The sequence below is a fragment of the Uloborus diversus genome, unplaced genomic scaffold, assembly GCF_026930045.1.
Source record: "Uloborus diversus isolate 005 unplaced genomic scaffold, Udiv.v.3.1 scaffold_1466, whole genome shotgun sequence".
Taxonomy (NCBI): Eukaryota; Metazoa; Arthropoda; class Arachnida; order Araneae; family Uloboridae; genus Uloborus; species Uloborus diversus.
In genome coordinates, this window is record NW_026558172.1 from 3,458 (window position 1) to 27,946 (window position 24,489).

The 24,489-nt window shown below is 31.0% G+C and overlaps 1 protein-coding gene across 1 annotated transcript; it reads right to left on the minus strand.

Moving 5' to 3' along the window:
- Window positions 1-3,719: 3,719 nt before the first annotated feature.
- Window positions 3,720-21,467, minus strand: LOC129232992 (putative tRNA (cytidine(32)/guanosine(34)-2'-O)-methyltransferase; the record flags this gene model as incomplete). Its single annotated transcript, XM_054867071.1, has 5 exons — window positions 3,720-3,803; window positions 7,360-7,462; window positions 7,569-7,622; window positions 11,753-11,805; window positions 21,389-21,467. Coding segments are annotated over 5 exons (373 nt in total), but the record flags the coding sequence as incomplete, so codon positions are not given.
- Window positions 21,468-24,489: the final 3,022 nt, after the last annotated feature.

Sequence of the window (24,489 nt, forward strand, 5' to 3'; positions counted from 1 at the left end):
CAAATGAAGTTTTGTAAAAACACATACAATATAAAAAATAACTCTTATTTATTTACAAATTTGAACATGAACGCTAGTTAGGCAGCCTTTTCCACTCCTGATTTCTTAAAAATGCTAGGCACAAAACCAAAGGTTGAAAACAAGATCTGCAAAAGTGAAAAAGCGAGGATAAATTCTAGGGACAAAATTAACAACACAGATGGAAGGTTTTACTATAAAAATGGCAGACTGAGTGAGATTTGGATTTGTCAAGAGGACTTTTAGCATTTAGGATAAAATAATGATTTAAATCAAAGAAAATTTTTATAAACTGATTAACTTTGCTTAACTAACTTTAGTCTTTAACAGGGTTCATACTCAATTTCAGAAATAAAATGAAGGAGTTTTGGAGGAGTTTTGAAGGAGTGAAATGAAATTTTGAAGGAGTACTAATGGGCTGTCCTTAAATGTCACACTTTTTTTTCAACGTGTTTCATCCCCTTCAACCTTTGTCGCTAAGTGTCACACTCGATCTTACTCCTCCTCTTGTCACATGTCATATTTCAAAAAACATATTGTTATAATAACTGCATGATGTTACTTTTTTTCCACCCTCTCTCTTCCCCTTGTCACAATTTCATGAACCTCCCTCCCCTCTCAAGGCATGACATCACTTGTGGATGACTCAGTTTACAATATCATAACCGTGATTTGCCAAACAATTGTCTTTTTTACCACAATCACTTAAATATTGTACATCTGCTTATATATTTTTAAATATTTAAATAACAATTAGACAAACTGACTTTTGCTGCTGAGAGTTTGGTGGAGGGAAAAGCAATAATCATAAAACTTGAAAAAAATAGCCAAGCACCATTTAAGCATGTTTTACTTCACTTATGAAATGTCTTAGTCTTCTAATAAAATTCTCCCCTTCAACTTTTATAATTTCTATGATCAATTTGTAAATCACATCTTTGTGAGGAAAAAAAATATACGAAATTACTACATTAAAATCGCCCTTGTGGCAAAGATAAGTTGTCGATGGAAGTATAGTCTTGAACTAAGAAAGAAGGAGTTTTGAAGGAGTTCAAACCAAAATGAAGGAGTTTGAAGGGCCCTTCAAAAATATTTCCTAAATGAAGGAGTATTGGAGGAGTTTTGAAGGAGCGTACGAACCCTACTTTAAGCTAGACTATAACTTTAGTTAGATATACACATCAAATTAAAACTAAAGTCAAGCTGAAGTATAATCAAAAAACATCTAAGATTTGAAACAATGTTCTAAAACTAAAATGAAAAATACTGCCAGTTATTCACAGAAAAAAGAATACAAGCTGCCATGTGCAGGGTTGGTAAAAACACCGTTTTTTTTTCAAAAAAACCCAAAAAAACTGGTTTTTTGGTTTTAAACCAGGTTTTTTTTTTTGGTTTAAATACTATTTGCGAGAAAAACAATTAATTTTCGGAAGGTAATTAAGGTTCCATGTAATTAACAGTTATTCAATAGTCACATTATACCTAATTTCTTGATTAATTAAAGAGATAAGAACAAAATCTTGTAACTAAATTAAATAATTAAAATAGCTTTCTGCGGGGAAATATTGATTGAAATGTTTGACTTGATTAACATATTAGTATGCATGTATATATAGACCCTTTATGATACGAAATACTTCAAGAAGTGGTTGTGATGCGGGTAAAGATAAAATATAATTAAGATCCAAGAAAAAAACTTTATAAAACCAACATAATATGAATAATTATCGAATAAAGGTAAAAGTTATATTTTTAAGCATAATCTTTTCAAAAGAACAATTTTCATATTTTTTTCTTTCTGATCTTACATAATGCAGATTTTTATATACACAATGTCGCAAATATTAAAGTAAAGCAAAATGTACAACAGTACGTGATTGAATGTCGAAAAATCGATTGCTGTTGTACTGACAAAGTTTTAAAAAAAAGTGCTGCTCTATATTCGACTCCGTTCTTATTTTGGAAAGACTTGGAAAAGATATCGACTATCACTAAAACAAAGAACCAAATCAAAAATACAAAAATTGGTGTAACATGGCTTAAGCTTATTTACTGGCATACATGTTGCATCCAGCATTGAAGTTTAAAAAATATAAAATGCAAACTCTCTAGAACAAATTATTGTGTAGCAAATTCTATTTCAAGAAATTTTTTTTGCCAAAAACGTTATATCTTCTGCAACAGTGACTGAGTGGTGGAAAAGCCAGGAAAAAGAATTTGAAAAATGCAATGCAACCGTCTTTAAAAGTCTTCAACATTACTAAAACCAGGTTCAGAAAAGTGCAGTGCATATATTTTCGTCATTTAGATATCATTCATAACTCAAAAATTGATTCGGCTCTGGAAAAGCTTCAAAACTTGCTTTTTGTTCGAAGTACTAAACAACATAAAAATAATATTAATTTATAATGTAAAAGTATGTATTTATGCATATGTTATTGTGGTGTAAAGTTGATTTTATGTAATTGTAAAAAGATTTATACACATATTTACGAAATGAGTTGAATACATTACATATACAGGGTGTCCGAGAAGTCCTCGACACATAACAATGGTATTTTAGGTTAAATGTGTCAAGGACTGTTCACCTGCAGAACAAATCTTAATTTTTAGGTGCAAACAATTGAGTTAGACTGTTGATTACCTTACAAGTCAAAGTTAAAATTCCAGGAAAGTGCAAATAAATGGGCAAAAATGTCACACCCCTGCAACAGGAGTGAGCAATATAATGAATTGCATCTACAATAAAAGATTTAATCCTTAATAAATCTTAACTAATCATGCAAATTAAGCATAATGATGGAAGTTGACTGAAATCTGCTTTATGGCACATATATGAAATAAAAAATATATTAATATTTTTTTTCGATTAAAGCTTGTAATACATTTTGAAGAAGCAACTTTGCACTTTTAGTATTTATCTCTGCAACTTAGCTAGGAACTTGGCATAAATGGAATTTTACATTTTTCAATATGTGTGGGGAAATCAATGTAAACCTGTAAAATGGATTTTTTTTTTGGGCTTTTTCTTTAAAAAAATCAATTGATTTAAACCATGGTTTAAACCAATGTGGTTTAAACCAAACAACCCTGGCCATGTGGATATAGCAAAGAAGTTTAGAAATAAAAAAATTATGATAGTGGTTATATACTTGATTCAAGTCCCCCAAGCATTTTAACACAAAACAATAGTTTAAATTCAGAACAAGTAATTCTTATAAAAATCAATCTGCTTAACCCAACCGATCGTTAAACATTGCTTTAAAATTCTGAAAAAAATGTATAAATAATCTTAGCACAGTAACAGAAGATCAAACCACATTCATAGACAGATTTACAGGAAAATGCAGACACGTGTTTTTTGGTTACAAGTAATCTCTTCTTCAATGCTATAGAAGTGAGCTTATGGACGAAAAGACATCCAAGAAGGTTTATTCCATTTCTAATCTTAGCACAATTAGAAGCAATAAAAATTACTTTTTTGTCTAAAAATTTTGCTCATTGTTCAGAAGTATGAAAAATAAAAAGAAGATTTATGCACAGGGCAGATCTATTAAAAATAAAGTAATCAAGAAACAGCTGGTATTTAATGCTAGATATGCTAAAATAAAATTCAAAAGTGATATAAACTAAACAGATCTAACAAACAAAGACATGTATTGAAATGACTGAGATAATAATAATTAAAAAAAACCTCTCACCATATTGCAAATCTAGTAAAGGATTCATCATGTTCGGTACATATCCGTCCGGAGGAGCATACCCTTCACACACAGCAAATGACTCTAAAATATTGAAATACAAAATTAAATTATAGAAATAAAATCAAAAACAAGTTCAACACAAGAAACAAAATCGGGCTCGATAAAACAAAATTACACAGTTAAAAAAAAAGACCTTTTCTTCCTATAAAGAATTTTTACTTTTTAAAGAAACAATGAAGCATATATCGTTTTTTTTTCTTTCCGTTTTTTTTTTTGTTTAAAGATATACAGGGTGATTATAATTAAAGTTCCACTTTCAAAACGCTATAAAAATATAACTACTGGTCAGAATGACGTCAAATTTCAACGGAACATTATCGACGAAGGGGGGAACTTGATGGCAGAAGAAAAATAAATAGTTGGAATTTTTAGCAATAGATGGCGCTGTAAGCATCATATTTAATAGTAGTCGACTACAAATGACAAATAAATCAAAAAATATTACCCAAGATGTAAACTATACGTTAAAACTCCGTACTACTCAGCGTGCACGAGGGTATTGGTGTGACACTGTTAGTTAAGCCCATACAACATGGAAAGGTCATATCACATCAGATGAGAAAAATTGCTTTTTAATTGTTCTGAGGCCGAAAACCACATAAAAAGCATCAGTAAAAATCAAATCGGTCTTTAATTTTCGTGAGACAGGTGCAAAAGATGTTCAATATAATATACCTCATTTTCTGTAACAAGTTGAAATCGAGAAACAGCATCAGTATGTTCCAAGACTGATTAAAGTGTTTCCGGGGTCACGTTTAGAACATGTTGCGCAATGGATGCCTTCAGCTCAGCAAAGTTTGCAATCAGAGCACTGAACACAACAGGTTTCAGATAGCCCCATATCCAGAAGTCACACGGGTTAAGATCAGGTGATCGGGACGGCCAGGTCTTTCATTGAGACAGTCATAGTGAACTTCTCACATGCGAAATGAGGAAAAAAACGTGTATTTGGCGTTTTTATAACAACTTCAATGAGTCGGACGCATGACAGGTGTTTTGATTTACATATTCTGACACTTGCAGCGCCATCTATTGTTAAAAATTCCAACTATTAATTTTCTTTTGTCATACGTGTCCCCCCTTCTTCGATAATATTCCGTTGAAATTTGAGGTCATTCTGACCAGTGGTTTTATGTTTAGTGTTTTGAAAGTGGAACTTTAATTATAATCACCCTGTACATCAATAAATGAAGGGGGAAAAAACATTAGACAGTAAATAAATAGTATAATCAGCTTTAATTCAAAGATATTCTATTAATTTTAAGGGAAAATACGGAGGTTGAATTTATTTTTTTAAAAACAGTTTTTTTCTTTTCTATCATATTGAATATGAATCATTTTTCTAAAATAAAGTTGCTAATGAAAATGAATCAAATATAAAGCACATTTAAAAATCAATAATAATAACCAGGCAAATAAGGTTTATTACTTCATCATAAATAACAGCTAAATATTTTTAATTCATAATTGAGGAGGTAAAAAAAAAAAGAAACTACATGGAAGAAAAGGCAAAACGCTGTTTTATCTGATTTGAAAAGTGGTGAGCATTGGCAGTAAAACTGAACCGACGAGAGGAAGAAGATTAAATAGATGGGGGGCAAAATGAAATGCTGAGGACAAATTAATATCAAGAGCAAGTGATAAAGCTGTAAGATAGGCAATCCTGAATGCTGAAAAAAGGACAGAAAAAGTAACAGACATGAGGGAAGGGTAAAGTATTATAAATGACAATGAGTATTATGCATTCTTGAACAAGAAGTTCCGTCTAGAACTATACGATCCTACTTTCCCGTATACCCATACTACTTTCTAGTACCTGATCAATATTCTCAAAAATAGCTAAAATCGCAAATTGTTTCAAACATAGTTTTGCTAATTTCTAGGAATAAAGTATTCCTCCCACATCTAAAAAAATTAGATGCGTAAAAAAAAAAGCAGCACCTTTTAAACAAAGCAGCTAATACACTTTTTCCCCTTTAAAAAAATTCTTTAACAGCTTTCAAAACGAAAAAATAATAATTAAAATTAATAAGCTTATTAAAATAAATACATCATATCAAAAAAAAAAATCGTTTCTTTTTCCCCTGTTGCCAAAAATAATTTTTTAAATGAATTAATGCTCTTACCAAAATAAATAAAAACAATAAAACATCAACTTAAAGAAATACTTTTCATTGTAAAAAAAAAAAAATGTCTGTGCATATCATTATGTAGAAACATAAATGACTTCGAGCTTATTCGCCGAAAACTAAATACCTAAATTAAAACTTTAACGTGAAAATAAAAACAAATCATATCAACCATAAATATTTCACAGTGAAAACCATAGCTGCAGATTCGGAGTCGGAGTCAATCTCAGTTTGGGATAAAGGAGTCGGAGACGAATATCCAGGAATCGGAGTCAGTCATTTGTCCTCCGTGTATAAATCTTTGCCAAAGCTACGAAGTCAGAGTCGAAGTCGGGGAGTCGGAGTCTGATTAATTGTCGGGCACAGGAGTCGGAGTCGGGTGCCCCTAAATTCTCGGAGTCAGAGTCTGGAGTTTGGCGTCAAGAGCTATTTCCAACAAAATTTTATAGTGAAATAAATCCACCTTCAAGTACAGAATCTACATTGACTTTCAGTTTCCCCGTAGGCGCTAATGTTAAGTTTTTTTGAACTGTTCAAAAAGTGAAATATGGGAATGAGGTGTCCTCGCCGATATCTTTCAAACAAAAAAAAGTTTGTTCGAATTGGACTATTCATTCAAAAGTTATTCGGGGGGGGGGGGGGGACAAACAGACAGACCGACCGACAGACCTTTTCCCCCATCTCAATACCCTACTTTCCAATTTTTAATTTTTCGATATTTATTTAATTATTTTATTTATTTTTGATTTTTTTTTTGTTTTTCGCGATATTTTTAAGATGCATTAAGCCTTCTTTCATGCTTTTTTCTTCTTTTTCTGATTTTTCTCGGAAAGTAGGCTAAAAAAAGGGGGGGGGGGGGGAATATACATGATCTTTGATCATCCTTTATTCCTACGTTGTAGTTATAATAATAACAATATGTGTCAAATAAATAATATTGCATAAATAGTAACAAATGTAGATGAAAATTGGAAGTTTAAATAGTTTGATATAAAATTGTATATTAAAAATAAAGATACATTTCTTAGCATTAATTTATTAAACATACAGTACAGACACCACAGCACATTTTAAGGGAAAAAAAGGAAATGCTATTTTTGGTCCAAAGCAATGCCAATTTCATAAAAGGGTTGAATGAAGGGCAAACTAACACCAAATGGGGAGGGAAAATTTCCACTCCGTGAATTTCCAGTCATTTTACAATGGTGTTGTTTGTTCAGAGAGGGTGCACTGCATTTTATTACTTTTTACATCATTTTACTATTTTGTACAGTTGAAATTTTACTACTCAAACTAGGGTGGTTTTTTTCTTTTTTTTTCAGCGCGAGAGAGAGAAATCAACAGAAAGGAATTTTCAACAAAATATAATGATATAAAATACTGAATTAATTATAACAAGCCAGTTAGTACTGAATTTCTTCTCTGAATGTAAATATTGAGAGCAATACCTATACTTGAGTTCCTACTGCTGCGAGGTTTAGCCACAGTGACGTTTTCAAAAAATATTTTTAATTGTGAGTATAACAGAGTAACATCCTTCCCTCGAAATATCTGAAAGAAAATAATAAATAATAAATAATAAGATATTGAAACATGTTTGTCACAAATTTGCCAGTTTTGAGTGATGACAGGGAAGCAGAAAAGGAACTCAACTTACTTTTGCAACAAAAGTGCCACCCTTTTTCAAAACATGTGTTGTTATATTCAGAGCCTATACAGGAGAAAAGTATAACACACAATTAAAATAGAATAAAATGCATATTTTTTAAAATATAAAAAATCAAAGAATTATGAAAAATATTTTTCATGATATGAAAGGCAGGTCATCAACAGAAAATAAAAACTGTTAACTTACTTACAAAAAAAGGTAATGATTTTAAAATCTGTTATAAATCATAGTCTTAATTTCCTTTAAATTTGCATTGATGGATTAATTGTAAAAAAATTATAATAAAGGTTATAAGAGAACCATAGAAAAAATCATTATTTTGAAAATAATAAATGCACAAAGTAAAACAATTGCATTGTTTTCATATTAAATATTCAAAGAATTTACAAATTTATTATAAATAAAACAATACAACTTCAGTCTCTTTCATCAAATGAAAAAAATAAATTTAATAAACATAAATAAATAAAACAAATGAACATCCTAGCCCACAGGCGAAAACTGCAAACATCACCTTCACAATCCTTCCACAGTAAGTAAAAAAGGAACAGATTTTGAAATGGAAAAGGAACAGATAATAAATAACAATCAAGGAAAAAAACCATGCTGGGAGAAAAGTTAAATATTTGGTGCTCATCCTAAACATGTTTTATATTTTATTAAGAATTTTATTTGAAGTAACATATGCTTACTACATTTAAAGGAATTTCTTTTTTTTATGAAATAAATTGATTTGTAATTTTGATTATTGTTCATACTTGAGGAATTTGTAAAAATGTGACAAAACAAAGAGATACAAAAACTATATGAGTTTTTTTTCCTCACACAAGCGAAATGACGAAAAAAAAAAAAGACCAGAAATAATAAATTTAACTTTTTTTAAACAAACATCCCAGTTTCACTTTGAAAAACACGAACAACAAGTTTTCTTCAAACAGAGCTGTGTAATTCCTTTTAAAAGAAGTGGTTACACACTTGGTGGTAACAATTATAACATTCCATGAATCTGTGGAGTATGGAGAAAAAAAATATATAAGCTTTTGTTCATGGAAACTAACTAAATAGTTCAGCTTTTTACTTAATTTTTACCTGTTTGCATTACATGAAAGACATTTTAGCACTTAAAAAAAAAAAAAAGAAACTCCCTAGTACTAAATTCACTTTTTTAAAAACATAAATCGGTATTTAACAAATTAAGAATCATTAAGGAGAACAATGATCTATTTTTTGAAAAGTAGTGTTTGAATTCTTAAAAAAATAATAAAATTGTACATAGCAGTATTTAAGTACCCTGAAAATCTTACTTGTGATGAGGGTAAAATGATATTTGTTAGGTTAAGCTATGTTTAAGATTGGCAAAAAAGTTTCCACCTTTTCATTTCCAAAATCATTACAGAAAACTAAAATACTTTTTTTAAATTTCATGTAAATGTTGATATTATATAATGAATAGCCACAGTTGTAACATCTCAAAAACTGATATTCATTCTATTGATTTCAAAGATAGCACCTAGCCTCATGCTAATAAAACAACTAAATAAAAATGATACATTTGTTAGGCTTTTTTTTTTTTTTGGAGTCATTAATTTTTGAAAAAGCGAAAATTGGCCAAATTTTACAATTTTTATGTCCTTAAATTATAACAGCAATGAAACCTTTTGACACAGAGAGCCCAACCTGGTTTCTTTCTGTTCTGTTTTTTAAACTCTTTAAACTGATATAGTAAAGATTATAATAGTGTAAATTTCAACTTTTTTCAAACAATTTCAAAAAAAAAAAAAAAATAAATAAATAAATAAAGCTATTGAGTTATTTTGTAAGAAAAGTATTTTAGACATCAACTGTCCCACTATGCATCAAATTTCACGATGTAATAGGATATGGCAGGTGGTTCATGCAGAAACTAAAAATTCTTTTATATATTGCAAATCAAAAACCTATGAGAAGTGCAATGTACATTCAACCCACATATTAAAACTATCGCTTTAAACTTAATAAGCAGTAAAATATTTATCTTTGTGAGGAAAAAAGTAGAGATGGTACAAAGCGCAGTATCGCCAAAGTGGCAAATACCGAAGCTTTGGCCAACTAATGGTAAAGCATCGGCTGCTGTACATATTGAGCAATTTACTTCATATAATTAAAAACATAAAAAATGCATAATTAATTTAGCATGCAAATTGAACACATAAAAAGTTACTCCAAATGTTTTTATATTCTTAGTGTCATACAACATTTTTAGCTTACTGTCTCTTTTAATTAAATTCACTAATTATTTTTGTTTTGCACTGGTAGAATCAGAAAAGCAAATATTTCTATTTTTTTAATTGCAAATAAGTAATTTGAAGCATTATTTGGAACATTAAAAGCATGCTCAGCATTTAACTTTATGTTTATATTTAATAATACGTTTAATATATTTAATTTTGAAACTTTTCATTTGAAAAAGGATTAAATTAAAAACAAACTTTTCGTTTAAAGTAACAAATGGAATCAAAACTTCGTATCTTTCACTTGTCTTTTATAGTCTTATATCTAGGTTCATTTTGCATATGATTTTCATTGTCAAGAGAACAAATATTCAGAGTTTAGATCAAAAGTGGATGTGCAAGGAATGGGAAACTTCCTCCAGTTTAAAATAATAAAAAATCAACTTTTGTCTACTTTTTGATAATTTTCTGGATACTTTCAAGTTAAAAAGAATATACTGTTAATTTGGAGTTTTTAGTTCCAAGAGGTGCACACACTTTTTAACTAAATATAAATTTTTTAACATGTTTTATTATATGGTACAATCGAGCACAACTTAAAGGACAAGATTTTATACTATTACAATTGTAAAATAAATATTCATAACAGAAATTATTATAAGCTGAAGCTGCTGAATCACACCTCAAGAATTGGTCAGGTCAAAGATTTGCCCCATCTCTAGAAAAAAGCTGTGAGTAGAAAACATTTGATTCACAAAACACTTGTTGCAAAATATTATGTACAAGCTTTTCAGAACTACAGAACTTTTTTTTTTTTATGTGCAAGGTGTTTCTAATAACTCGAAAACAGTTGGCAACAGAGTTTTTCACATTTTTTCTTTAAATTTAACATTTTACATGACATTTAGTGTCTGCATTGTAATTTAAATTGTTCTACAAAGGGTGTTTCCAGGAGTGATTGTGAGTTCATCAAAAAATACCTGAAAGTTTTAAAGCGAGAATGGGGGGGGGGGGGGGTAATCTTTGGCCCCTATTACTTAAGTGCACCTTTGCCATAGTATTAAATAGTTCTGAGTCAAAATATTGTGTGTACATTTCATTAAATTTTTAATGGGTTACAAAGTTACTTTTGAGCTGGTGTTATACAAATTATCTTGGCATTTGTCCATCTTAAGGGATAGGTGTCCATCTTAAGGTTGCAGGTATATTTTATGAGTATTGTATAATAAAAAAAATTGCGGAGGTAGAGAGATAAAAACATAAAAAAAAAACATAATTCCGGTATTTTCGGACATAAAAATACCGGAAATACGTCCGAAAATACCGGAAATTCGGTAAAATACCGGAACACAATCACCCCTGGGTGTTTCATTCAATTGGAATCTATATTTTATATTTTATTTGAGTTCATTTATTTTAATTTAGGATCAGCAATACAAAATGTTTCATTGAGAGAAATGATCATTTTTAACATGTCTTTCTGCCATTTTTAATCAAGGTTTTAAGGTCCCCAAAGCTGCTTGTGACACGTTTGTACTGTGCACTGAAACTCGAGAGGGTGCAATAGCTGAAGAAACCAAGTGTGAATGGTGTGTTAGTTTAAAAATAGAAATTTGACTTCAATGAAGCACCTCAGTCTGGACATCCAGTTGAGTTTGATGAAGAACGATTACACAAAATTATGCACAAAAATACTGTGAAAAAGGGAATTGGTAATTAGTTGTTAATTCGTATTGAAAAAAACAAAACATTTAAAAAGTTGCAATTTTTGGCATTACAATGTTATCACGAGCCGGTTAATATCTGAAAACTATCACTTATATTAGATATAAAGAGGATTTCATTTGGCAGGAATAACATACACGCAATATGTCTCAAAAATTGGTATCCTAAAGGATGCAACAAGTAAAAATTGGAAGAAAAAATATGTCTGAATAAAATTTAATCCAAATAACTACTTACAGCTAATAACAGTTGTGCTTGAATGTATTCATCAAGATCATGCAATCCAGTAACTGTAAAGCACAGAATTCTAATTAAAAGATTTGGACTTATTCTCAAAAATTTTACAAGAAGAATATTTTCAAACTATTTTTTCTTTAAACACTCAACAATAGCTATGAATTGAAAAAAAAAATACTTAGAAATAATCAAACAAGCATATTTAGTTAGTCACACTCAAGAGGTATAATTTTATTTTAAGAATGTGGCATGTGAAATAATAAAAGTAAGCATTTAATTTAAAAGCTGCTGAAAAATACAAGAAATAAATTTTCTACATCAAAACTTTTGAGTCTGAAATATTCCCCAATAATCAAAGATAACATTCAATACTTTTACTATAGCTTTAACTTTTCCCACAATTGCTTTACTCTCAAAATTGGTCATGGATGTGTTAATGCTCTGCAAAAGAATTACAGAGAAAAATTCTTAATGACTGCCAAAAGACTAACATAGCCAGCTCCTCTTTATAAATAGAACATGAAATTAATTTGTTTTCTTTATGCATGTTGTGCATAAAAGTCGATACAAGTACACGTTAAACTTATTATACAATTAGTCAGCACTAGAATGAAGCATTTTTGTGTCTCGAAACCTAACCCCTATTTTAACACTACTATTCGATCTCAATTTACGTGGTTTCGATTTACGCTGCATTTCCGTGAATTGTAACCCTCGCGTAAAACGAGGATCTACTGTAATTAATTTAGTGTTAACTTACATTTGTTCTTAGTCACACACACACATATTTTAAAGAAATATTTTACCTTTCTTCACTTTGTTAAAATTTTTACATAATGTAGACTAAACATTCTCGCTTCACTGAAATTTGAAATAAGAAAAAAGGCTTATCTCCTTTAGAGAGGGGGATCCCAATTACTGCTCCCTTAAAACTATCACTGCTGTCCTTTTTGAGTACCTAGAGTCTTTTCTATACCATCGGCCCCGCTTAATCTAATATCGTCTGTTCCAAGAAATTTTATTCGACATTGGTCAATCCATGTCAAATCATCCAGGCCACGCCACCCACCATCTCCGATTTTGTCCAAATTTGGTGTATTTGTCGATTTTTTGATGCTGATTATGAAAATTATATTGAGATTTATGAAGGGGTTGAAAAGTTACGAGCCTTTAAATATATGCCAAGATGATTTTTTGCCGCCATTTTGATTGACACTTTGATGTGTATAAATGGCTATAACTCATTAACAAATGATCACAGAGCTTTGATTTTTTTTAATTTTGTTCAGTATGATGTACTCTTGAATTTAAATTTTTAGTCAAAAAAAGAAAAAAAAAATTGAAACTCCTTTCAAAAATAAAGTTTATTAAACTGTGTTTTCTCTAAAATGAAAGTCAATACGTATAAAAGAAGCCACAACATGAAAATTTAAGTGTGTACGAAATAAATACAAACATCAGAATAAATTAAGATTATCTATCAGTCAAGGTATTTACTGTACTTTGACTTACAGTATACACCAAAAACATTAAATTTGAGTCCAAAACTATTATAAGTGTAATAAAATATCTATGAATAATCTTATTGATGGATAAACTTCAAATAATAATTAACATGAAATATTACTCCATGTATTTGGACTTACCTCAGTTGATATTTGCAATTCAATGAGGGTAAGCGTCGATGAGTGTTGCATAAATTCTGTTTCGTGTGAATTGTAAAATAATAATTTAATAATTGTAAAATAATTATTTTCTTGCACTATATTTTATAAAGTAATCAACATCTTTTCGAGTTACTTTATTATTAAAAAAATTTTTAAATAGTGATTGCAGATTTTAAGTATTATATAAAAAAGCAGCAGGAATTTGTAACTTTTTGTTCTTTATCTATAGACAAGTTTCCAAAATTAGAATTTTATACTTTTAGAAGCATATTTTATCCTCACAGCGCACACGAAAACTGTACACTTATCAACGGTTTTTAAAAAATTTTTTTTTTTTTTTTTTTAAATTCTTCAATCAAAAAAAAAAAAAAAAGAAACTACTTTCAAAAATCATGTTTATCACACTGTGTTTCCCACAAAATGAAAGCCAATATATCTAAAAGAAGCCACAGCATGAGTTTTGGTGTCTTACAAAATAAACCCTAACACAAGTATAAGTAGTTATGATTCTCAGTCGGCAAAGGTTGTTACATTTCTTCCTGCAAGTTGTTTGCTCCATTTAACCAGAAGTTTTCTCAAAATGCCCCCCCCCCCCAACTGCAACAAAGATGCGGGGAGAAGTATCTTAACATCTGATAACTGATAGTAAAATTTTGATGTTTGATTCTTGTTTTTTTTTTTTTAATCTAAAATTTTTAATGTTTCAAATTTTTTTATTTACTCATTAGTGATGTGTGAAAAAGGTTAAAAGATAACAAACACCAAAAGACAGATATTTCCTTAAATCCAATTATGTTTAAATCACTCAATAGGAAAACATTGACTGATAACTGAGCAGTAATATTAAAATTATTTGCTAAAAGATACATTTCTGCACAGTCACCATCCATTCCTCAATTAGATTATTTTAATAATATAATTCTACATATTGCAAAGAAAGATATATTTTACATACAGTTTAACACAAAAAGTCCTCGTGAGTGTTGAGTGTCAGACCTCTACCTGAAGAAAAAGAATATTACAGTAGAAGACCGTTATAACGCACACCCTGGGACCTGAGCTTTTGCGTTATACAGGTTTTTGTGTTATATAGATCATGTCACAAATTTTGAAATGGATATTCAGAATATATCTATATATTAGCACTTCAGAATGAGTTTTATCTGCAGTGAGTATTAAAGCACCAATATTACAATTAGTTATTCACAAATAAATACGTTTCACAATCAAAATCCTGTACTTCTGCTAGCTTCATAGTTCGCATAACAGCTGCATTTTCAAGAGCCATCTGGTATTTTCTGTTTACTATGAGTACTTATTTTCAATTTCAATTTAAAAGCTTTGAATTAAGCTGGAAAGGTGAAAAACTGTTTCAAAATTTAATTTTCCTAACAAATTTTTTTTTAGCAAGGCAAAACAAAGGGATATTTTAAATTTAAAAACCTATTGTTTACTTCTGAAAAGTAGTGCGGTTTATAGAGAATTGCGTTATACAGGTCGGCGTTATAACGGTCTTCTACTGTATTCCAATGAAAGTGATGCAACAACTTATCTGCATTGTCTATCACCATCTTACTTTGGGCCAGAATATGACGGCTTTTACTCCTTGTACTGATGATAAAGTGGAAAATTCTAATTTTGGAAACTAGTCTATACATAAGGAACAAAAAATAATAAACTACTACTGTTTTTTTTTTTAATTTTTACACATAATCTGTTATTACTATTTTAAAATTTTGTAACAATAAAGTAACTCGAAAAGACATTGATAACTTTATAAAATACTAGTGGTACCTGCACGGCTTTGCCCGTAATAAAAAAAGTAAAAGGTCTTTTGGTTCGCCCGTGTATTTACAAATAATGCATGGTGAATTTTCTCGCCAGTTGGCTTGTACCCATCTTACGGTTCCACGTTATGATAATTTCGTATCTCGCCAATTGGCTTGTGCACATGTTACGGTTCCACGTTATGATAATTTCGTAATTTACTTGTCCATCTTATGATATTTTTTTTTCTTAAAATTGGAATAGAAAAAGAACCACATCGAATTTTCGAAACATCGCTTTGAGGTGCATACCCCCATGCTACATACTAACTTTGTGCCAAATTTCATGACAATCGGCCGAAGGGTTTAGGCGCTATGCGCGTCACAGACATTCTACAGACATCCAGACATCCTCCGGACAGAGAGACTTCCAGCTTTATTATTAGTAAAGATAGCGTAAGAAAAAAATGTTTGCAATTATTATCTTTTGCTTCACACAAAACAGAATTTATGCAACACTCATCGATGATTACCTTTATTGAATTGCAATTACATCAGCTGAGGTAAGTCCAAATGCATGGAGTAATATTTCATGTTATTATCTATTTGTAGTTTATTTATTAATAAGATTATTCATAGATATTTTATTATATTTATAATAGTTTCAGATTCAAATTTAATGTTTTTCGATGTGTACTGTAAGTCAAAGTAGTAAATACCTTTACTGATAGGTAATCTTAATGTATTCTAATGTTTGTATTTATTTTGTACACACCTAAATTCTCATGTTGTGGCTTCTTTTACTCGTATTGGCTTTCATTTTAGGGAAAAGGCAGTTTAATAAACTTTATTTTTTGAAAGGAGTTTCATTTTTTTTGACTAAAAATAAAAAAAAATGTGTTTTTAACGACTGCCTGTGAATGGTCCACAGAGATTTTTTTTACCAGATGTTTTATGACACTTAGAGGTAATTAAGTAAATTTCTGTCAAAGTTAATACGTTTTCGAGTCAAAAAATTAAAAGTAAACCCTTACTGAAAAAAAATTAAATATGGCATACAATTTAAACCCAGTTTAAATTCAAGAGCACATCATACTGAACAAAATGAAAAAAAAAAATCAAAGCTCTGTGATCATTTGTTAATGAGTTATAGCCATTTATACACATGTAAGTGGCAATCAAAAAAACGGCAAAAAAAAAAACATCTTGGCATATATTTAAAGGCTTGTAACTTTTCAACCCTTTCATAAATCACAAAATAATTTATATTTTCATAATCAGCATCAAAAAATCTACAAGTACACCAAATTTGAACAAAATTGGAGATAGTGGGAGGCAGTTTCAAAAAATCTTGGATGATTTGTCATGGACTGACCTTTAAGTGACGAAATTTTCTTTACCTTTTCAAATTGACAACAGTTGTTGTATAAAGTAATAATAATAAATCTGTAGCTATATGAAGGAAATTTTAAACGTTACTGGCAAAAAGTTTTTGAAATAAGTTAAATAAACAACAAGATAGTTTATAATTAGTATGTATATTATAAGTATAAATGAAAATTGTAAAAAGTAATTTACAACTTAAGTTATGAGATCTGTTTTGGTATCTCTCTCTTTTTTCAGTACATTCTTTAAAAAAAAATATAGGGTCTGGTGGGGGAAAGTGGTCAATGGGGGTAAAGTGGTCATACGTCAAATAAATGGCTATAGCTTGGAAATAAACGTTCGAATGAATGCGAAACTTTTATTTTAGAGTAAAGCAGTTAGAAACTACATTTTGAATACAAAATTTTACAACTGGAAAAATTTTATTTGGTAAAAAAAAATATTTTGCGGGTGAACATGAAAAATTTTAAAACCGAAACACCTATTTTAACATCCTTGGGAAATTTTGTTTGTTAGAATTAGGAACAGATTGACTGTGCAGGAAGCTTCCTACATTTCTCAAGAACTCTTACTCATTAGCAGTTAGCTGAATCTATTTTAGATAATTTTTTAGAGCAATTTAAGTAAGATGGGGTAAAGTGGTCATAATATTAGGCTTAATGAATATTGTTCTTCTAATGTCACTTAATCTTTAGGTATAAGGCAGATACAAATTAAATATTAATTTTACTCAATATGTATTGTTTTTACAGTAAACGGGGTTACATATACGAGTATATGCGTTATACGCATATATACTCGTGTAGACATGTACATAGACGTATTCACATAAATGCGCCAATAAATACATATATGGGTATCTGCAAGTATTTTTTATCCACACAGCTATACATTCTACTATACACGTATATGCTCGCTTATACTCGTATATATAAGAACACTTATATACTCAGGTAGACACGTATATACGCGTACGTACTCGAGTAGACACTTACATACAAGCATATGATATACATGTATACAGGAGGAGTTTGCATTCTTGAGCAAATTAATAAAAGGTGTTAGAGGAGAGGAGAAGAAGTAAGAGTTAATAAGGAACATATGGTCACAAAACACAATGACGACGCGCTACATGCACGCAAAGTGAGAAACTGATGGATGCAAAAAAAGGCAAATTTTATATATATATATTACACAAATGCAATTTTACACAACATTTTAGGACTTAAGAAAGTTTTAAACCGATTGATGAAATTTACGGCCTTTAGCTGAAAAACATCATGCGTCGCATTTACAGATCCCTCTCTGTTGCAATAACGAGACTTTTGAAAAACTTTCATCAGCCGCTGGGCCTTTGTTGCGATGCGTGTATTAGAGCTACTACGGACCGTAACTTTCAACAACTGCTCTAAATATTCCTTAAAAACTAAAATGTTAAGTAAAATCATCTGTGTGCAACAAATTTGTGCCCTACTTTGCCTCCTGGCTTTGTGTGCATGTAGCCCGTCAGTGATTATAACTTCCTTATGATTCTTTACTTCTTATCTTTCTTCCTCTTATCTTTCTATCCTCCCCTCTCACACCCCTTTGATTTTTTGCCCAAGAGCTTAGATTCACTCTGTAGGCCGACTTGTATATAAGCGTATATTCTCGTGTATACATACATGTACTGGTGTATACACGTTAGTGTACGTCTATACATCTATACAGGTATATAATCGTGTGTACACGTGTACATGTGTATATACTCGTGCTTCCATATTATATATACGTGAGTAAACACGTACAAAGACGCACTGGATGTATCCACGAATTAACTCGTGTACACCCGTATATGTATGCATGTACGCTTATATATGCGTATATACGTCTACTATACACATGTATACTCAAGTATGCACGTATTTTCTCGAGATACAAGTGCATGCGCGCATATGATGTTCGTTTATACGCGTATATACTCGTATATACACGTGACACGTACATATACGTGACACGTATATACATGTGATACGTATGTACTCATGTAGACACGTATAGACTCGTGTAGGTAATCAAGTATACATGCTTATATACTTGTATATACACGTATATACTTGAGTAGGCACGTGTATGTATGTATCTAATGTATACGTGTATCTACTCATATAGGAACGTGTTTACTCGTGTATAACACGACACGTATATATTCGTGTACACACGTATGTACTCGTGAATATACTTGTAATTATAAAAACAACTGAAATATACAAGTATTAGGGTTTTTTATAATGGTTTTGCTACTATTTTTAACTATGACCACTTTACCCCATGCTATGACCACTTTCCCCCACCCCATGGGGTAAAGTGGTCATAAAAACATAGGGAAAAGAAAGTTCTATAAAACTACTAAAATCAATATTTTTCTTCCTAAAATTTAATGTACCGTGTTCTTTAATAATGCAATGTAAAATAACAACAAAAAAAGTTGAAGTGTTTAAAGAATTTGTTGCATTTATTATCCACCTAAGTTGAAAACCTACGATTTTATGACCACTTTACCCCACCAGACCCTATATTCTTCATTAAAAAAAAAATCCATACTAGTGAATTGCTTGCTCAAGGTCTTTTGGAAACATATTTCTGACTCCCTTTTCCTCTACCTCGTCAACCATGTTTTAGATTGAATATTTATCAATTTACCAATGTCGAAAATGTGTATATTTCTTTGTGTTACTTAATTTAACTATCGACAGTATATAACTTTTTTTTTTTTTTTTGTGTGATGGCTAAGACAAAAGAAATTTTGTAGAACACTAGAAATATTTTTATGGAGTATGAATGTTGTTTTTCATGCTTGTTGTCTGCGAAAAATATTACACTTGGTATTTTTTTGTCAATAATTGTTCTGATTTAATCGATCAAAATTTTTCTCCGCAAAAATATTTGGTAAAGGTGACCAATTTCATTTGATTACCCGGGGAAATTATCCGATTTAGCGGGGATCGTTAACATTGCGTCTATGGGCAAATATTCGGTTCCGGGAAGTTTTATTCATATTTTGACAGTTTTCTTCAGTTGGTGAAAAATGAGCACAAACTATGCTATTGTAAAAAAAAAAAAAAAGATTTAAAGCCTTTTTTTTTGGCGTCTCTCATATTTGAACATAAATTTAATTCTTTATTCAAAGGTGAGTTAGGCAAAATAATTATTTGCAGAAAATTTTTCCAGTTAGGATTTCTGTTCGCAGAAAGCTTTCTATTTTATCTAAGTCTGGTTTAACTGTTACTCGATTAAGCAGGGCTGACAGTATTTCTGTTTCGTTTCTCAAAAACGGAAACACAAGGCACTATTGTGGAAGATAACATTAAAAGTTTCAAACAATTTAACAAAAGTACACAATTAACAAAAACAGAATCAGCAAGAAAGTTGGATTCTCACACCCCCAGATTTCCCTTCGAGAACCCACAGTCTGTGACAGAATATGAAAATAAGAAAAGGGATTTACATACAAAACCAATTTGAAGTTTTCATTTAAAAAACAATATGCTATGCTCACCATAAATAAGCAATATGAAAGAATATCTTGTTTTGTACCCAAAAAAAAGTAACTAACTATATACTGACAACTATGCAGTGATCAGAAATGTATAAATATATACTACTAGTTAGTCAAATGCAGGGTTGGCAAAAACCCAGGTTTTTTTTAAAAAGCCCATGGACCCAGGGTTTTTTTAAATAAAACTCAAAAAAACCTAACTAAAGCTGGGTTTTTTAAAAGAAATATGGGGTTTTTTTTGTCTTTTTGAAGGGAAAGTGTGGGGTACTTGTAGCATATTGTAGCGTAAGTATATTGACAAAGCGCAAAAATTGTCTTGGGGTAAAAAAAAGCTGGAAAACGAGTTAAAATTCAGCGTTTTCTGAAGAAAAGTATAAAAGACGACAAAAACGAAGAAAGTTTCAGATTTTTTAGTTTCCATTTTTACCAACAGTTAAGGCAAATTTACTTCTTGAGTGATAAAATCTATTGTTCATTTGTTTGTTTTTAATTACTTTTTTTTTTTTTTTGCATTTTACTTTATTGTATTTTATTTTGTTATGCAAAACTACTGTAGAACCTCAAGTAGTTTAAATCCCTTTTTACTGAATTCCAGTTTAATCAAGACTTTCTTTGGACTTTATGTTGCCTGTTTTTCTATTTCTGTGTACAGAGTAAGAAATATTAAACTCTTTCGTAAGATATTGAAAATACTGTATATCCTATTCTGTTTTCTGTCTAACCGTTTGAGAAACCTGTTAATTTCTAAAAAATATATTTTGTTTATTTGAGATTTGTGACGTGTTGGTTTGCAGAAAATTATTAACATGAAAGCCTTTTAGCTAGAGTAGTTTCCTCTGTACAATCTACAAATATTGAGAAAATCAGACAGGACAGGACTAAGTCAAGATAATTTGAGTTATTTTTCAGTTAAAGAAAAAGTTAAATATATTTATTTAAAACCCTTGAAGTATTTTTTAAATGCTGTCAAGAGTTAAGAAATGCTATTTAAGTTCAAAATTCATTTTCTATGTGCATTGTCTGTGGTAAAGAACAAATAAAAAATAAATTTAAATTGTGAAAGTATTTAAATTAATCAATTTTTTCTAAAAACTTCTCAAAATTTTTAAAAAACCCAAAGGTGGGCTAAATAATGGGGCTTTTTAAATGGGTTTTTTCAAAAAAACCCATTGGGTCCAACCCAATTGGGTCCAATCCGGCCAACCCTGGTCAAATGGCAAGAGAGGTAGCCACAGCAAATTGGTTGTGAAAGAGTATAATTCATATTTAACTTTCTCACCATCTGGAGCACCATCGCAGACCACAAGGTCAGCACACTCGCCTTCAAAGTGGCCAATTATCTCCTCTGCTGTCGAAACCTGAAAAGATGATGATATTTCAGAATATTTGTTCTAGACTCTTTATGTAAAAAAGATTTCAATTATTTAATGAATGGAATTTTGCTAACATTTGATTAATTATGTGAAAGAATCATATATTCTTCAAAATTCTCTCTTTTGAGGGAAAAAACAAATTAGTAAATAAAAATTAAACCCATGCGGGTACCAGGTTTTGCAAGGATAGTCCCACAGGGTTCGTACTCAATTTCAGAAATAAAATGAAGGAGTTTTGAAGGAGTAAAATGAGATTTGGAAGGAGTACTAAGGGGCTGTTCTTAAATGACGTTGCACTTTTTTTCAACATGTTTGACCCCCTTCCCCTTTGTTACAAAATGTCACACGTTATTTTACTCTGCTTCTTGTCACATGTCATATTTTTTTATAAACATAATAACTGCGTGATGTTACTTTTGGCCAACCTCTCCCTTCTCCTTGTCACAATTTCACGAACCCCTCTCCCCCTCAAGGCATGACATTACTTGTGGATGATCCTTTTTACAATATCATAACTGCAATTTACTAAACAATTGTCTTTTCAACACACTAACTTAATATAGAACACCTAATTTTAAATATTTAAAAAATTATTAGACAACCTGACTTTTGCAGCTGAGAGTGTGGGTGGAGGGAAAAACAATAATCATAAAACTTGAAAAAATAGCCAAGCACCATTTAAGCATGTTTTACTTCACTTACGAAATGTTTTAGTCATCTAATAATATTTTCACCTTCAACTTTTATGACTTCTATAACCGATTTATAAAAACACATCTTTATGAAAAAGAAATCAAATAACTGCATTAAAATTGCCTTTATGTCTTCGCCCTTGTGACAAAGTTAAGTTGTCGATCGAAGTATTTCAAGTTACTGTCATAGAGGAAGACTAAGCAGGCTTGAACTACGAAAGAAGGAGTTTTGAAGGAGCGTACGAACCCTGGTCTCAATATGTGTCGAAAGAAGTCGACCAAAATGCGGTTGGGTGCAGTGAACATTCAGAAGGCCTAAGCTATGATGAAAATTCAAAAATGGAAGGACAAGTAACAAAACTATGGGTTGCGTGGGGTTAAATTTCGAAGCAATCAAAGGATTCTCAAGGGCTGGAGAGCTCAAGATGAAAAGGAAATAATAATTTTCAAATTTCGGGAAGGTCTTAATAATTATACAAAAACGATACAAAAAAAGAATCTAAGCAATTAGTAAAGTTTTTTTTTTTTTTAAACTTATTATTATTTATAAAATTATGAAGATCCATCAAATCATCGCCATTGAGAGCTTTGCAGAGACCTTTCATGGGGATAACAGAGACTAAAAAGTGATGAGTAAAAATAAAGAGATGTTTTTCTCTGGTAGAAAAGACAGGTTTTATTACAATTCTCAATTAAAAAGCAGAGTGGTAAAGATGAAAGAAGTTGAGACCCTACTACAAAAGTAAACCTATTTCTGCCAATCCTAATATGTTCGAAATTTTAAAAAATAAACAGTAATGAAAGGAAAAAGAAATATTTGAGTGATAGTGAATTTGAAAATTATCAAATAGAAGATAAAATGAAACATTTAATAATGCATGTGACAAATCTCAAACTGTATGGAATGAGACGAATGGATGGAAATATAACAAGTAAACCTTCTCTCCGCTCCCCCAATTGAAAATCTAAGATAGCAAATTTGCCTAGAACACTTTGAGAACAGACTCAATTGACAACTAACCAAAAGCTATAAAACTCGATTGGTAGGACAATGGTTAGAGCAAACAGAAGGAAAAAATTACTTTCAGGATGTGACCCTATGTCAAATAGTTTCTATGTGCATATGTTCTAAACCCTCCATCCATGGCGAAAAAAGGTTGGCCACTCTTGTTTATGGTACATGTCGCGTAGACTCCCCAAGGTGGGAGACAAGTTCACGAAGCTATAAAAATGAATTTATTGATTTGGACATAGATATGGGGCGTGCTTCTTAGCACCGAGTAAAAAGACATGTTATGAAAAAAAACTCTTCATTAACTAGAGAGAATATAAGAGAAATTGGGGGACTAAGTCGCGGAGTTGGAAAATATCACCCTAATCTTAATTCCAGCCAGTGATTCACATATAGTGGAAAGCGATTGTGTTTAATGATTTGAAATGACATATCCGACTTAACCCAGAGCTCCGTGAGTTCACCCTGCGACAAAGTGATTCACAGATAATTTAACATAATGCCAGAGCATGCGATTATGTCTCTAGGGACCAACTCTAACTTCTTAAGGATATGGAAACACATTATGTAAACTCCGAATGTAAATTGAAGTTGGCATGACAGAATTTTGAGACCAGAAAAATTAACGTGGTTTACCCACATACAAGAAATCCTCAAAGAAGCCAGGTATGAAGAAAAAAAGACTAAGTAATAAGTTCAAGAACTAGATATTCCACAGGCGTACTCTGTTTATTTTTCACATTGCGAGACACAGTTACAGTCCAGTAGACAAGAACAAAATACTCCTTTACAGCGCCAGAACAGCAGAATGACGTAAGCGTACGTAATACAAAAATATCAACATTGTGAACCTAAACTACATGCTTCAAGAGGCAGGCATCCTTCAGCACACACACACAAAATTCCACGGCCACTTCAAAACCATGACGCTGCCGAGTGGTTGGGCTGAAAAACCCTTCGCTCCTTATCACAGCATTTCAATGCACGCAAAAATATTGATCTCCCCCGAAAAAAACTTTGCATCTCCTTTTATCAACTTTTTCACGGAAGCTTCTGGAACAAATACTGCATCAGCCAAAATCCGGCACAGAGCGGTTCTACGGCCAATACAATCATTTCCGAACCGAAACTTTCTTGCGGTTGGCTAAAAGTTCAGTGACCTCACTAATGTGAATTGGCGACGTCATCAGATAGCCTCCAACGCGAGAAAAGTGGTTATCCGAATCGCTCTCAGAGATAATAAAATGATTTGCCGGAAACCAAAACAAAATGAAATGGAATTAATGTGGGTACATTTTTTCAT